Here is a 17556-nt window from a genome sequence, read left to right as displayed (position 1 = left end):
TGTATGTATACCACAACTTGCTCAGCCACTCATCTGTTATTGGACACCTGGGTTGCTTCCAGTTATTGGCTATTACAAATTGTGCTGCTAAGAACATATGTGTACACAGATCTTTTTGGATGAGTGTGTTGGGTTCCTTAGGACATATCCCTAGGAGGGGAATTGCAGGATCGTAGGGCAAGTCCATTTCTAGCCTTCTGAGAGTTCTCCAGACTGCTCTTCACAGAGGTTGAACCAATTTACATTACCACCAGCAGTGCAGGAGGGTTCCTTTGACCGCACAACCTCTCCAGCATTTGCTACTGTTACCTTTTCTGATGTATGACATTCTCACAGGAGTGAAGTGATATCTCATTGTTGTCTTTATTTGCATTTCTCTGACAATCAGAGAGTTGGAGCATTTTTTCATGTGTTTATCAGACTTTTGGATCTCTTCTGTGGTGAATATTCTGTCCATGTTCTCTCCCCATTTTTGGATGAGGTTATTTGTTGTCTTGTTGTTGAGATTTGCAAGTTCTTTATACATTCTGGCTATTAGCCTCTTGTCTGATGTATGACATATAAAGATCTTCTCCCATTCTGTGAGAGGTCTCTTGTTTTGGGTAGTAGTTTCTTTAGCTGTGCAGAACTGTTGTAATTTGATGTAGTCCCATAGGTTTATGCTTGCCTTAGTCTTCTTTGTAATTGGATTCATTGCATACATTGAAGATGTCTTTAAAATTTATGCAGAAAAGAGTTTTGCCAATATTTTCCTCTAAGTATCTGATAGTTTCTGTTATAACATACAAGTCCATGATCCACTTGGAATTTACTTTTGTATTTGGTGAAATATAGTGGTTCAGTTTCATTCTTCTGCATGTTTCAACCCACTTATTCCAACACCATTTGTTGAAGAGATTCTGCTTTCCCCATTTAATAGTCTGGGCACCTTTGTCAAACATTAGATGTCCATAGGTATGGGAGCTTACTTCTGGACTATCAGTTCTATTCCACTGGTCAGTGTGTCTATTCATGTTCCAGTACCAAGCAGTTTGATGACAACGGCCCTATAATACAATTTGAGACCTGGGAGTGTGATGCCTCCGGTTCTATTCTTTTTTCTTAAGATTGTTTTGGCAATTCTAGGTCTTTTCTGGTTCCTGAAAAAGATTTGTAGCATTTGTTCTATTCTCCTAAAAAAATGTGGTTGATGTGGATAGCATTAAACTTGTATATGGCTATTATTTGATTTGAATTGAGAGCAGCATGCAGAAAAGTGGGCCCCACCCCAAGTTTCCAGGACTGGGGGAAATATAGGCTCTATAATGGAAATGTGAGGTTCCTGCTGTCTTAGGGTTCAAGAAGACAATGGATGGTTATTGTTATTGTCACATTATTTGGTGATAGGGTTACCTTTGGAAAGTCCCTTTGATAGGGTTTGGGGTATAATACCCAGCATCTTGTATATAGCTGTGTTACCGGTTGCTTCTGTTCTCCCTGGTCTAGGCTTTTGAGAGCAGGGCACCAATGTAAAAACACTGTGGTGAAGGGGAGGGTGGCCATTGGGCTTCCTGGCGTGGCAGGGGGTGGAGGGGCTGGGGGTGGATGGTGGGCATGGGACACAGTCTTTTGGCGGTGGGAGTGGTGTTTATATACAACCCTATTAAATTGTAAACATATAAACCACTATTTAATTAATATAAGAGGGGAAAATTGATCATATGTCTAGAACTTCTTAAAACACAGACTGAGTCTTTTTAATACATAGGCTGTCTTTGATATGTTGACTTTTTCATTCCTATCTTTTTAAATCTTACCTATTTTGAAGTCTGTGGTGTCAGATATGAGAATAGCTGTTCCTGCCCTTTTTTGTGGGCCTTTGGCCTGTATGATAGTTTTCCATCCTTTCACTTTGAGTCTGTGTTTGTCTTGTTTAGTTAGGTGGGTTTCCTGTAGGCAGCATATTGTTGGGTTGTGTCTTCTGATCCATCTTCCTACTCTGTGCCTTTAATAGGTGAATTCAGGCCATTGACATTTATTGATATCAATGACTGAAGATATTTTAATGCCATTATTGTAGAGTTTTAGAGTGTTGTGATATATGGCCTATATTTATGGTGGTCTGATTGTTTATAGGAGACTTTTCAGAACTTTTTTCAGGGCAAGCTTGGTGATAGTTGATTCCTTCAACTGTTGCTTGTCTGAGAAGGTTTTTATGCCTCCATCTAGTCTGAATGACAGTCTAGCAGGATACAGTATTCTTTTTTTGAAAACCTTTCTTATTGGGCACTCGATAGATATCTTGCCATTCTCTTCTGGCCTGTAGTGTTTGTGTGGAGAAGTCTGTTGCTAGGTGTAGGTGACTTTTTGTTTTTCTCTTGCAGCCTTCAGGATCCTTTCTTTCTCCTTATTCCTTTCCATTCTAAATATGATGTGTCTTGGTGTCTTTAAGTCTGGGTTAATTCTGTTTGGGACTCTCTGGGCTTCTTGAATCTTTATTTCTTTGATGTTGTCTAGACTAGAGAAGTTTTCAGCTATTGTGGCCTGAAGAATGCTCTCTTCCCCTCCCTCTCTTTCTTCCTCTGGTAAGCCAATAATGCATATATTGTTTCTTTTCTTTTTCTTTTTTATTTAAGAAAGGATTAATTAACAAAACCATAGGGTAGGAGGGGTACAACTCCACACAATTCCCACCGCCCAATCTCCGTATCCCACCCCCTCCCCTGATAGCTTTCCAATTCTCCATCTCTCTGGGAGCATGGACCCAGGGTCATTGTGGGTTGCAGAAGGTAGAAGGTCTGGCTTCTGTAATTGCTTCCCCACTGAACATGGATGTTGACTGGTCGGTCCATACTCCCAGTCTGCCTCTCTCTTTCCCTAGTAGGGTGTGTCTCTGGGGAAGCTGAGCTCCAGGACACATTGATGGGGTCTTCAATCCAGGGAAGCCTGGCCAGCATCCTGATGGCATCTGGAACCTGGTGACTGAAAAGAGAGTTAACATACAAAGCCAAACAAATTGTTGAGCAATCATGGACCCAAAGCTTGGAATAGTGGAGAGGAAGTGTTAGGGAGGTACTCACTGCAAACTCTAGTCATCCCATAGGTCTGTATTGTTGTTTTCAGTATCTCTTAATCTCTTTTTGAGATCTCTTCTTTTTTAGTTATCTCTAATTTGTCCTCGATCTTGCTAATTCTGTCTTCAGCCTCATTGATTCTATTCTCTCTGCCCTCTACTGTTTTCTGGAGTTCATCTATTTTGTTTCCCTGTTCTGATACTGTTTTAGCTTGTTCAGCTAGTTGTGTTCTTAGCTGAGTTATTTCAGCTTTCATCTCTCTAATAATCTTGAGATAATTAGTGTTTTCTTCCATAGTCTCATTTGTTGTTCCTGTATTTCTGATGACAATTCTTTCAAACTCCTGACTCACTTCTGTGATTATTTCCTTAGCTAGTGTTTGAATGTTGACCTCATTATTTTGTGCTTCACCCTTTGGGGGGGCTTTTAGCTGGACTCTTCTCCTGGTTCATTTCTCCGATATTTCTTCTTGCTGGTTTAGCCGTTTTATATATTATGTTATGAGTTCCCTCTCTCAGTACTTTTCAAATTACTGATCACTATTGCCTGGATTGACTTGTGTCTAAGTAAGGTAATTAAAGGGTTCACAGTTGTAGAAGTTATCAGTTGTTTCAATTGTATTTTAATCCCTGGTTTGGAGCTTAAAAACTTCTTTTGTGCTTTTTCTTCCCTGTAGGCTATGGGAACCTGAGGGCTTTTAAACTATAAGTAGGCTTCTTAGCTTAATCACTGAGTCCTGACCATGATGTAAAGCAGGGTGTGGCAGAGGTAATCCAGTGGTTATGCAAAGAGACTTTCATAGCCCCACCGGTATGCCATTGAGGTACAGATCTTCTGAGTTTCCTGGTTAGTTTTCTGTCCCCTGGTGTCAGCCAGGGCCTCTCTGCCACTGCTTCAGATTCTGAGGGAAGTAGCAATGGAGACTCAGAGTTGCACTTTTTATGAGTCTCAGGGGAGTCCTCTCTTCCATTTAGCTGTCCCCTTGTTGGTGAAACAGACTGGAGGTGGTGTCTCAACTGATAAACTGCTGGACTGTTACCAGCCACTTTATCTCTCCCTAGGCTCCTCTCTGACCACAGCCACACGTGTTTGCACTCACCGGTGATTTGGTGGCTTCCTGAAGTCGTTCTAGTCCTGTCTTGTTTCAGTCCCAGGTGGTCTCCTTTGGTATTCCTAGTTAATCCAGCAAATGAGAGGAGAGGAGAGAAACAGATCTGCTGCTGCTAGTAGCCTCACTTCCCCAGATCAACATTTTAATGATTATAAGATAGCAGTGACTGCATTCATTCAGGTACTTACTGGATAAATTTTAAGGTAGATGATGCTGTGAGTATCCAATTTATTTCCTTATTATAAGCAATATCCAACGCCTTGAACAAATGCATGAAATGTTAAATAAGGGAAATGACAACTGTTGGGCTGGTTGTTCCTTTAGAGCAACGTGACTTGATATTTTTTTCATTGTTAAATTAGTAGGCTGCTGAAGCTATGGAATTATTTGAATCCATTGATCTGAGGATAGGAAGTAGCCAGGACTTGGGCACTTAGGGAAATGGAAGCTTTACATGCACAGCTGTATTCTCTCTATCCCATCCTCTCCCACCTGCTTCAGCCAGTTTATTTTTGTTTTTCTTCTGATTGTTTCTCAGAGCTACGCAGCTTTAATGAACATTGAGTTGAGTGCATAGTTTGTATATAGCACTGCCTTAGGTTTATTTAAAGACATATTAGGAAAAGGAGGTAAATATAGTTGAGAAAAGAGAATTATGAGTCAAATTGTTTATATGTGTTGTTTATTCATACTTCTCTTTCCTGTACAACAGATTTTCAGCTATTTTAGTAGAAAGTGAGTAAACATGGCCTCATATTTTATTCTTCTGACTACTGTTATTATTTCTGACAGGAGAGAATTTGATCAGAAAATATAATCTGGGTATGTTTATAGTAATTGTTTTTATGACAAATTTCTACCTTAGAGATAATCTTTGCTTCTTGGGGGTGGGGCAGTGGTGCAGTGGGTTAAGCGCACGTGGCGCAAAGCTCAAGGACCAGTGCCCCTGCTCCCCACCTGCAGGGGAGTCACTTCACAGGCGGTGAAGCAGGCCTGCAGGTGTCTATCTTTCTCTCCCCCTCTCTGTCTTCCCCTCCTCTTTCCATTTCTCTCTGTCCTATCCAACAACGAACAACATCAACAATGGTAATAATAATAACCACAACGAGGCTACAACAACAAGGGCAACAAAAGGGGGAAAAATGGCCTCCAGGAGCGGTGGATTCATGGTCTAGGCACCGAGCCCAGCAATAACCCCGGAGGAAAAAAAAAAAGTTTGCTTCTTAAAACTATTTTATTATTGAATAGAGAGAGATAAATCAAGAGGGACGAGGGAGGTAAAGGGGGGCAGAAAGAGAGACACCTACAGCACTGCTTCTCCATTTGGGAAGCTTTCCCCCTGCTTGTGGGGACCAAGGGCTTGGATCTGGGTCCTTGCACATTGTAACATGTACACTCAATGAGGTGTCCCACTGCCTGGCCTCCTTGGTCTTTGTAGCTTCTCATTCTCATCTACCCTGTGGCATCCGATAAGTTAGCCAAATGGGGCTTGATTTTTCATTCATTTTTCAGCTTAGAGACTATTTTAGTGTTTATTTTTTGACAGTTTGGTAATCTACCTAGGTTTATACTCTGTTTAGATTTATTCATTGTGTTTTTAAAGTTTGAATATAATTTATAATAAGTTAAAAATTTTGACACAAAATAAATCAGCAACAAATAATTTTTGGGGTTATTGTCTATTAATTTGCCACCAGGGTTATTGCTGGGGCACAATGAATATAACACTCCCTGTTAGTCTTTTTTTTTTTTTTTTTTTTAAAGAGAGGGAGAGAAATTGAGAGGACGGGGGAGATTGGATTGACCTTCTCGTAGTGCATCCCGTGAGTACCCATTCATTGGGGAAACTGACGATCCTTCCTAGCCGACTGAATCCAGCTCCTGACAGCTTTCAACCTGACGCTGTTGACTGGCTACGGAAGAACGGCAAACACTAGAAGAAGAAGAGGGAGATAGAGAAGGAGAGAGAAAGAGATATTTGCAGCCCTGCTCTACTGTTCATGAAGATTCTCCCTGGCAAGTGGGGCTTGAACTCAGTTCCTTGTGCATAGTAATGAAAACACTCTTACTTGGTGCCTACTGCCTGTTATTGGCTCTTTTTAAATTCCACTCAAAATTTTGAATAGGTAAAAAATCTAAAACTATTAAAATCTATTAATTGCGTGTTCTTTCTGAATTTATTTTCAACCACAAGGACATTCATTTTGAGAAATAATATTAGAACACACTAGATTAGTACAAAATTAAAAGGGTCTGTTTCTTTTCTTTTCACACCTGCACACGGCGTGTGTAAATCACTCAACTCCCCATCAGATTCCTGTACCTCACTCTTTAATAGCCACTACAGTTCTCACAGAGCCCAAGAGACAATTTGGTTCCCACCTTTTATGAGTACATTTGGTTTAGTCATCTATATTCCACATAACAAGATAATGCTGTGGTTGTCCTCCATCTTTACTTATTTCACTTAGTGTATTAGTATGATCACCTCTAGTTCTATTCATCTTGTCCAAAATGATACAATCTCATTTTTTTAAAATATAGGGCAGAGAGAAATTGGGGGGATAGAGAGATAGAGAGAGAGAGGCACCTGCAGTACTTGCTTCATGGCTGGTGAAGCTTACCCCTGTAGGTGGGGAGCAGATGCCTGAACCTGGCCCTTGCTTGTAGCAACCTGCATGCTTAACCAGGTGTGGCACCGTCCAACCCCCCAATCTCATCTTTTTATTACAGTGTAGTATTCCATTGGGCATATCTACCACTGTTGTTATTTGTCCTTGGGCATTTAGGCTGTTTCCATATTTTAGCTATTGTGGACAGTGCAGCTCTGAACATAGAAGTGTATATATCCTTTTGAATTAATGCTTTCATGTCCTTTGGATAAATGCCCTGGAATGTATGATCATAATGTATTTAATTACTAGATAATAAGGTATTTCCATTTTTATTTAAGGACTGTCCACACTGTTTTCCATATGGGCTGCACTAGTCAAACTCTTACCTTTAATATGAAAATATTTGTGGTGATGGTTTGTTACTGCATAGTTTTATTTTCTTCTTTGTCTGTGGGCATGTTATCTAGAATGTTTTCTTTTCATATTTCTTGGCTTGAAGCCTTAAAAATGTGTTGACTATAAAATTATTCTATGGAGTTTTATAAATTTTACAAGAATGAATGTGAAGAAAATATATATATATTTCTTTTTTTGAATTTCTTTATTGGGGAATTAATGTTTTACATTGAACAGTAAATACAATAGTTTGCACATGGATAACATTTCCCGTGAAGAAGAAATATTTAAGAAGTAGAGGCAATTCTTTTTTTTAAATAGCCATTTATTTATTTATTTATTTATTCCCTTTTTGTTGCCCTTGTTGATAGAGGTGATTCTTTTCCCTCTTCCTTTAGAGAGAAAAGTACAAGAAATAAAGAATGTTTTGGCCCTCTTCCACCATCATGCACCAGGACCCCAAAACCCCCAGACCTCATTCTTCCCCCTTCTGTAGAATCCTTTACTTTGGTGCAATATACCACACCTAGTTCAAGATTTATTTTGTGCTTTCCCTGTCTGCCCTTGTATCTTAAGTTTCACCTATGATTGAGATCATTTGGTATTTATCTCTATCATTTTGGTTTATTTCATTTAAGCACCAAGCTTCAAGAACCAAGCAGGATGAGGTGAAGGCAATGGCCTTCTCCTCTTCCTCTTCTTCCTCTTCTCCTCCTGCTCGTCCTCCTCTTCATTCTCCTCCTCATCTCTGTCCTCACTCTCGTCCTGCTGGTCCTCCTCCTCCTTCTGCCTCCAGGGTTATTGCTGGGACTTGGTGCATGGACTACTACACTGCTCCAGTGCCCATTTCCCCCATTTTGTTGTTGTTGCTGCTGCTGTTGTTGTTGGATAGGACTGAGAGAAATTGAGAGAGGAGGAAGAGACAGAGAGGGAGAGAGAAAGACACCTGCAGACCTGCTTTACCACGTATGAAGTGACCCCCTGCGGGTGTGCAGCCGGGGCTCTAACCCGGATCCTTGTGCGGGTCCTTGCATTTTGTACTATGTGCGCTTAACCAGATGCACTACCGCCTGGCCCCGACTTTATTATTCTTTATAGCTGAGTATACCACAACATTGTTAGGTATGAGAGTATTTTGAAGACACCTATCACAGAGGGATGAGTGATTGTACCCATGTGTCAACAACTATACTGTAAACTATTTAACTCCATATATATATCATAAAGTGACAAAAAAGGTCTTGGTATTAAACCACTCATTGGTAGTATTGTTTATATCACTTTAAACTTAAATTGTTTAGAATCTTAGGTTTGGTGTTACTTTGAGTTAAACATAATGAGAAAGGACTACATAAATGATCCTATAACATATGTAACATCAAGAACAAAATCTGACATTAAAATTATGTTAAATTTGCGCACTATGATCCAAAATGAGTAGACATCAGCTCTGTTTAAGTTAGTAAGTAGCATTAGTCTGATTCAAGTTCCTGTAAATTCTTCCTGTCTTTCAAGGACCAACCCAAATTCCCTCATATTTCTATGTCATTTGAGTCTTTCAGTCAGTACCACCGAGTCTTTTCTTCCTCTTTTTCTGTTATGCCACTTTACCTTTGGCTTGTACCACCACTTTGCCTTATGCTAGAATTAATGGTTGAGTAGGATGAGGACTAGAATTGTAATAAAGCCCAGTTCTTAACCTCAGTCCCAGTTTATTCTTATGTAGAATGAGAAGAGAAATAGAAATTCTGTAGTCTCTATGAGAATTAAATTGGAAATAATGTAACTGGCATTGGATGGGCATTCAATAAATGCAATTTCATTCTGATTTTTATTTTATTTTTATTTTTTCCCTATAGTCTGTAAGTTTCTTTAAGGCATTAAAATGTGTGCTGTACTCATACTACCTTGTGCATAATAGGCTTTAAAAGATTACTCGCTGAATTTAATTTACTGTTCTTTTGTGGAAACTTAGCACTGTTATTTTCCTGGAAACTTAATTTTATTCTGTTTTATGTTAGCCTGCCTCCAAGCATCATAGTCATACTAAAGTTCTGCGGTTTTTAATATAGTGGAATTTGTATCTGTAGAAATGTATTTAATGGTACACAGAATATAAAGAAAAAATAACAAAAAGAAAAAAGAAAATGTCTTGCAAATGACATTAGTTGGTATTTTAAATAACCAGTCTTTCAAATGGCGCTTTAATTTATTAAGATAAGCTAAGAATTTAATTTTATGTGAGTGCCTTTTATTCATAGCAGAATAATATTTTATGGCACTATGCAAAAAATTTGTCTCTTTTGTATTTTAAATATCTGACTTAAAATTAATGAAAAGACTGCTTCAACAGAACAGATTTCATGTCTCATCTATGTTACAGAACAGAAATGAATACATTTGCTTGAATACTTCTACATATGCTTTAATCATGAAAATGTTAGTTTTCCTTTTTTCTAAAGTACGATCTGAGAGAAATTCTTGCCTGTGCTTTGCTTGTTACCTACACTGTACAGATTTTTCTGCAGAGGAAAGCAGCAATCTTTATATATACATTTCCATGGTTGGAATGTTAAATTTCATTTAATAATTCATTACAATTCATTGTTTTAAAAACATCTTTCTTTCCTTCTTATTTGTTGGATAGAGAAATATTGAGAGGCAAGGGGGAGATAGAGAGGGAGAAAGAGAGACACCTGCAGCATTGCTTCACCACTCATGAAGATTCCCTCCTGCAGGTGGGGACTGGGGTCTTGAATCCAAATCCTTGGTGCATGATCATGTGTTCGCATAACTATGTGTGTATGTGTCAGTATTTGACACCTCATCATTATAATTAAAATATATTTATTTATTTAGATAGGAAAGAGATAAATTGACAGGGAATAAGGAGATAGGGAGAGAGTAAGAGAAACATCTGCAGCACTGCTTCATTGCTTGTGAAGCTTCATTCCTCCAGAAAGAGACTTGAACCCAGGTCCTTGTGTATGGTAAAGTGTGTGTTCACCTGGCTATACCACTGCCCAGTTTAATTATAATTTTAAGTTAAACTTTCAATGCATTTGTCATTAAAAGTAGTAGTGTATCCTAGTACATGAAGAATTAAAAAGAAAAAACAAAGTATGCTTTTTGTTGGAATGAATATTAAGCTAGCTTAATATAGGCTCAGTATTGATGATTGTTAATATTAAGCTAGCTTAATATAGGCTCGGTATTGATTATTGTTTTGTGTTAGCTAGTTAGGAATATGAGAAAATTATACTCCTATCCTAATGATTTATTTTTTTCTTCAATTTCAGTTTCAAAGGACATTTGAGTCTCTTCAAAATGTTTCTAACAAATCTGACCTTCAAAAGACCTATCAGAAACTTGGGAAAGAGCTGGAGGATCTGGATTATTTAGCCTTCAAACGTCAACAGGTAAGAGTCAAATCACTCCTTAGTGGAGGAGATAAACATTTCAGATTTCTCACTTTCCTGCTTGTGAGAGAACTGTCTTCTAATGATCTAAGAATTTTCTTCTAATGATTAGAGCAAAAATATGACTTTCTGTAATGACTTTCTTTTTTGTTTAATTTCTTTATTGGGGGATTAATGTTTTACATTTGACAGTAAATATAATAGTTTGTACATGCATAACATTTCTCAGTTTTCCACATAACAATACACCCCCCACAAGATCCTCTGCCATCAGGTTCCAGGACCTGTACTCTCCCACCCACCCAACCCAGAGTCTCTTACTTTGGCACAATACAACAACTCCAGTTCAGGTTCTACTTGTGTTTTCTCTTCTGATCTTGTTTTTCAACTTCTGCCTGTAAATGAGATCATCCCATATTCCTCCTTCTGTTTCTGACGTATTTCACTTAACATGATTTCTTCAAATTCAATCTAAGATGGGCTGAAAATGGTGAAGTCACCAGTTCTAATAGCTGAGTAGTATTCCATTGTGTATATAGACCACAACTTGCTCAGCCACTCATCTGTTATTGGACACCTGGGTTGCTTCCAGGTTTTGGCTATTACAAATTGTGCTGCCAAGAACATATGTGTACACAGATCTTTTTGGACGGGTGTGTTGGGTTCCTTAGGATATATCCTCAGGAGGGGAATTGCAGGATCATAGGGTAGGTCCATTTCTAACCTTCTGAGAGTTCTCCAGACTGCTGTCCACAGAGGTTGGGCCAATTTACATTCCCACCAGCAGTGCAGGAGGGTTCCTTTGACCCCACAACCTCTCCAGCATTTGTTGCTGCTACCTTTTCTGATGTATGACATTCTCACAGGAGTGACGTAGTATCTCATTGTTAACTTTATTTGCAATTCTCTGACAATCAATGACTTGAAGCATTTTTTCATGTATTTATTAGCCTTTTGGATCTCTTCTGTGGTGAATATTCTGTCCATGTCCTCTCCCCATTTTTGGATGGGGTCATTTTTTTTCTTGTGGTTGAGTTTGGCAAGATCTTTATATATTTTGGTTATTAATCTCTTGTCTGATGTATGGCATGTAAAGATCTTCTCCCATTCTGTGAGGGGGTCTCATTGTTTGAATAGTGGTTTCTTTTGCTGTGCAGAAGTTTTTTAATTTGATGTAGTCCCATAGGTTTATACTTGCCTTGGTCTTCTTTGTAATTGGATTCATTTCAATGAAGATGTCTTTAAAATTTATGTGGAAAAGAGTTCTGCCAATATTTTCCTCTCAGTATCTGATAGTTTGTGGTCTAACATCCAAGTCCTTGATCTACTTGGAATTTACTTTTGAGTTTGGTGAAATATAGTGATTCAGTTTCATTCTTCTGCATGTCTCATCCCACTTTTTCCAACACCATTTGTTGAAGAGACTCACCTTTCCCCACTTAATAGTGTGGGCACCTTTGTCAAAGATTAGATGTCTATAGGTGTGGGAGCTTACTTCTGGGCTCTCAATTCTATTTCATGGGTCAGTGTGTCTATTCTTGTTCTAGTACCAAGCAGTTTTTAAAAAAAATTTTTTTTTTCCTCCTCCAGGGTTATTGCTGGGCTCGGTGCCTGCACCATGAATCCACCGCTCCTGGAGGCCATTTTTCCCCCTTGTTGTTGCCCTAGTTGTTGCAGTCTCATTGCGGTTACTATTGCCATTGCTTTGTTGTTGGATAGGACAGAGAGAAATGGAGAGACAAGGGGAAGACAGAGAGGGGGAGAGCAAGATAGACACCTGAAGACCTGCTTCACCTCCTGTGAAGCGACTCCCCTGCAGGTGGGGAGCCAGGGGCTCGAACCGGGATCCTTATGCCGGTCCCTGCGCTTTGCGCCACATGCGCTTAACCCACTGCGCCACCGCCCGACCCCCGCCAAGCAGTTTTGATGACAATGGCCCTATAGTACAATTTGAGATCTGGGATTGTGATGCCTCCAGATCTGCTCTTTCTTCTCAAGATTGTTTTGGCAATTCTAGGTCTTTTCTGGTTCCTGAAAAACATTTGTAGCATTTGTTCTATTCTCCTAAAAAATGTGGTTGGGAACTTGATGTGGATAGCATTAAACTTGTAGATGGCTCTGGGTAGTATATTCATTTTGATGATGTTAATTCTTCCTACCCATGAACATGGAATATCTTTCCACTTCTTTGTGTCTTTTTCAGTTTCCTTGAGTAGTGACTCATAATTTTCAGTATACAAGTCTTTCACTTCTTTGGTTAGGTTTACTCCTAGATATTTTATTCTTTTTGTTGCTATAGTAAAAGAAGTTGATTTCTGGATTTCAACTTCTTCTAACTTAGTGTTTGCATAGAGGACTGTCATTGACTTTTGAATCTTAATTTTGTAGCCTGACACCTTACTGTATTGCCTGATGATTTCCAAAAGCTTTTTGCTGGATTCCTTAGGTTCTTCTATGTATACTATTATGTCATCTGCAAATAGGAAGAGTTTGACTTCTTCTCTTCTAATCTGTATGCCTTTAATTCCTTGCTCCTGCCTGATTGCTATAGGAGGAATTTCCAACACTATGTTGAATAGTAATGGTGATAGTGGGCAGCCCTGCCTAGTACCTGATCAGAGGGGAAATGCTTTCAGTTTTTCACCATTGAGTATGATGTTGGCTGTAGGTTTGCTATATATAGACTCCCCTATCTTGAGGAATTTTCCATCTATTCCTATTTTTTGTAGTGTTTTGATCATAAAGGGATGTTGTATTTTGTCAAAGGCTTTCTCTGCATCTATTGATATGACCATGTGGTTTTTGGTCTTGCTTTTGTTGATGTGGTGGATCACATTGATTGATTTCCATATATTAAACCAACGTTGCATCCCTGGGATAACAAGTCATGATGAACTTAGTCATGATGAACAATCTTTTTAATATACTGCTGTATCCGGTTGGTTAGAATTTTGTTCAATATTTTAGCACCTTTGTTCATCAGAGATTGTCGGGCTAGCCTGAGGGTGTTTTTTCCCAGTCACGTGCTCTCTGGGCTGGAATGAATGCATCTGGAGCCAACCTAGGTTGCTGCTTATTCAGCGACACGGGAGAGGAACCAGGAACTCTTGTGGCTGAGCGCAAAGCAATGCATTGTTGGCTTTATTCATCTGCATTTATATCTTCTGAGGCAGAAGTATCAAGCCGGAAAAGGAAGTGGGCAGGAGAGTGGGTGGAGAGAAGGAAAAGTGTGGGAATTCCATCTAACCAGTGGGGATTAAACCAATGCCCTGCAGGCAGGGTGGTCTCAGACAAAACAATGATTATGTAAATAGACCACAGCATTAAGTAATGCAGGGGGCCTGGCATAATAACCAACAAGAGATATTGGTATGTAGTTTTCTTTTTTGGTTGTGTCCTTGTCTGCTTTTGGTATCAAAGTGATGTTGGCTTCATAGAAGCTGAAAGGGAGTAGTCTATTGTCTTCAATCTTCTGGAAGACTTTTAAAAGTAGAGGTATTAGCTGTTCCTTGAAGGTTTTGTAGAATTCATTTGTAAAACCATCTGGTCTAGGACTTTTATTTTTGGGAAGATTTTTGATAACTGTTTCAATTTCATTAGCTGTGATGGACCTGTTCATGTTATTTACTTCCTCTTTACTTAGTTTTGGAAATTGATAGGTATCTAGGAAATTGTCCATTTCTCCCAGGTTCTCTAGCTGAGTGGCATATAGTTGTTCATAGAAGCCTTGCATGATATATTGAATTTTTCTGTTGTCTATTGTGATATCTCCTCTTTCATTTACAACCCTTTTTAATTGGGTCTTCTCCATTTTTTGTTTTGTGAGTCTGGCTAAGGGTTTGCCGATTTTGTTTACACTTTAAAAGAACCAACATTTACTTTTGTTGATCTTTTGTATGGTTTTCTTATTTTCAATGTTATTTATTTCTGCCTGACTTTAGTGATTTCTGTTCTTCTGTTCACTTGAGAGTTTCTTTCTTGTTCTTCTTCTAGGTCTTTGAGATGTGAAATCAGACTGTTTACTTGTGCTTTTTCTTGTTTCCTAATGTGTGCTTGTATGGCTATGACTTCCCTCTCAGTACTGCCTTAGCTGTGTCTGAAATATTTTGATAGCTTGTGTCTTCATTTTTATTTTGATTTCTTCCTTTATTTCCTTTTTGACCCTGTAGTTGTTAAGTAGTGTTAAGCTGTTTAGCTTTCACATTTTGTGACTATTACTAATCTTTTGTTGTTAAGTGTTACTTTAATTCCACTATGGTCTGAGAACATGCTTGGGAAGATTTCAATGCTCTTGAATTTGCTGATGCTGTCTTTGTGGTCTAACATATGGTCTCTCCTTGAGAATGACCCATGTGGACTTGAGTAGAAGGTGTATTCCAGTTTCTTGGGGTGAATGACTCTGAAAATGTCCAATAGTTCTAGTTTATCTATCTCCTGGGTGATCTGTCCAGTTGAGAGAGTGGGGTGTTGAAGTTCCCTACTATTACTGTGTTGCTGTTAATATATTGCTGTAGCTCTTTCAGTAGATGTGTGATGTATTTAGATGGCTTCTCATTGGGTGAATAGATGTTAATAATTGTTAAGTCCTCTTGATTGACTGATCCTCAATGTCCATCTGTATCTTTTAAAATTTTATTTATTTTAGTGTATTGTGTCAGATATGAGAATAGTTTTTCTTGCCCTTTTTTGTGGGCCATTGGCTTGTATGCTAGTTTTCCATAATTTCACTTTGAGTCAGTGTTTGTATTGTTAAGTTAGGTGGGCTTCATGTAGACAACATATTGTTGGGTTGTGTTTTCTGATTCATCTTCCTACTCTATGTCTTTAATAGGTGAATCCAGGCTATTGACATTTATTGATATCAAATTGAAGATATTTTAACACCATTCTTGTAGAGTTTTAGAGTGTTCTGATAGATGGCCTGTTTATGTTGGTCTAACTGTTTATAGGAGAACTCTCAGAACTTCTTTCAGGGTAGGCTTGGTGATAGTTGATTCTTTAACTGCTGCTTGTCTGAGAAGGTTTTTATGGATCCATCCAGTCTGATTGACAGTCTATCTGGATACCATAGTCTTGGCTGAATGCTTTTCTCATTGAATACTCGGTAGATATCTTGCCATTCTCTTCTGGCCTTAAGAGTTTGTGTGGAGAATTCTGGTTCCAATCTTAAGGGTTTTCCTCTGTAGGTGACTCTTTGTTTTTCTCTTCAGCCTTCAGTATCCTTTCTTTATCCTTATTCCTTTCCATTATAAATAGGATGTGCCTTGGGGTCTTTAAGTCTGCATTAATTCTGTTTGGTTTCCTTCTGGGCTTCTTGTACCTTTATGTCTTTGATGCTGTCTAGACTAGAGAAGTTCTCAGCTACTGTGTCCTGAAGAATGCTTTCTTCCCTTCCCTCTCTTTCTTCCTCTGGTAAGCCAATAATGCATATATTATTTCTTTTGAAGTCATCCCATAAGTCTATGTTGTTGTATTCAGTATCTCTTAATCTCTTTTTGAGATTTCTTACTTCTCTTTTAGTTGTCTCTAGTTTGTCCTTGATCTTGCTAATTCTGTCTTCAGCCTCATTGTTTCTATTCTCTCTCTCCTCTACTGTTTTCTGGAGTTCTTCTATTTTGTTACCCTGTTCTGATGCTGTTTTAGCTTGTTCAACTAGTTGTGTTCTTAGCTCAGCTATTTAAGCTTTCAGCTCTCTAATAATCTTGAGATAATTAGTGTTTTCTTCCATAGTCTCATTTGTTGTTCCTGTATTTCTGATGACAATTCTTTCAAACTCTTTACTCACTCCTGTGATTATTTCCTTAACTAGTGTTTGCATGTTGACCTCGTTATTTTGTGGTTCAACCTTTGGGGGTGCTTTTAGCTGGACTGTTGTCCTGGTTCATTTTTCCAGTATTTCTTCTTGTTGGTTTAAACATTTTGGATATTATGTTATGAGTTCCCTCTCTCAGTACTTTTCAAATTACTGATCACTATTGCCTGGATTGACTTGTGTCTAAGTAAGGTAATTAAAGGGTGCACAGTTGTGGAAGTTATCAGTTGTTTCAATTGTATTTTATTCCCTGGTTTGGAGCACAGTGACTGTTAAAGCTTGTTTTGTTCTTTTTCTTCCCTGTAGGCTGTGGGAACCGAGGGCTTTTATAAGTAGGCTTAATCTTCTTGGCTTGATCCCACACTTTTGACCAAGAGGTAAAACAGGGTTGGGGAGAGATAGCACAGTGGTTATGCAAAGAGACTCCCATACCCCCAAGGAGTTCTGTCAGCTTCTCTCTCAAGGTGAGCAGCACTGCTGGGCCCTGTGAGTTTCAAAACAAGTCCCATTTATAGTTTGTAGGTTCTGAGGCAATTGTCCACTATGTTCTCATCAGGAGAACAATGTGGAAAGGCTTCCACTATACAGCCCCACTGCTAGGCCACTGAGGTGTAGCTCTTCTCCTGAGTTTCCTGGTCAGTTCTTTGTTCTCAGATGTAAGCACAGGGCCTCCCCTTGCTGCTCCAGCCTCTGAGCATAGTAGCAATGGAGACTCAAAGTTGTATTTGATGAGTCTTAGGGAGTCCTCTCCTCTCTTGAGCCATCTTTTTGTTGGTAAAACAGACTGGAGGTGGTGCCCCAACTTTTAAACTGCTGGACTGTTATCAGCCACTCAATCTCTCCTTAGGCTTCTCTCTGTCCAGGAGCCACACGTATTTGCACTCACTGGTGATTGGTGGATTCCTGAAGTTGTTCTAGTCCTGCCTTGTTGCAGTCACAGGTGATCTCCCCTGTACTGACTTTCTGTATTCATGTAGTTTTAGCTGTGTACTTTAGGTTTTTCCACATACGTCTTTATATCTTTCTCAAAGGAAACTGTCTTTGGTTTGTGATAGTCAAACTATCTCTTGATTAGCATTTCCTAAGTGATATAAACCTCTTGGTTGGCTTGGACAGAAAACTTACATTTGATATGGGTCACTCCGAAACC

General features: G+C 38.9%; 1 protein-coding gene across 1 annotated transcript in view; it reads left to right on the top strand.

Annotated features, from left to right (window-relative positions):
* The window catches only part of CTNNA3 (catenin alpha 3), a 1573756-nt gene that overhangs the window by 102157 nt on the left and 1454043 nt on the right, over positions 1-17556 (top strand). The window contains exon 5 of the mRNA XM_060193489.1: positions 10475-10594. Within this exon, the coding sequence (XP_060049472.1) occupies positions 10475-10594 (120 nt within the window). The remainder of the gene's footprint in view (positions 1-10474; positions 10595-17556) is intronic.

Source organism: Erinaceus europaeus, chromosome 1, assembly GCF_950295315.1.
Source record: "Erinaceus europaeus chromosome 1, mEriEur2.1, whole genome shotgun sequence".
NCBI lineage: Eukaryota > Metazoa > Chordata > Mammalia > Eulipotyphla > Erinaceidae > Erinaceus > Erinaceus europaeus.
The sequence above is the reverse complement of the archived record's forward strand: the minus strand, read 5'-3'. Positions and strand labels throughout refer to the sequence as shown.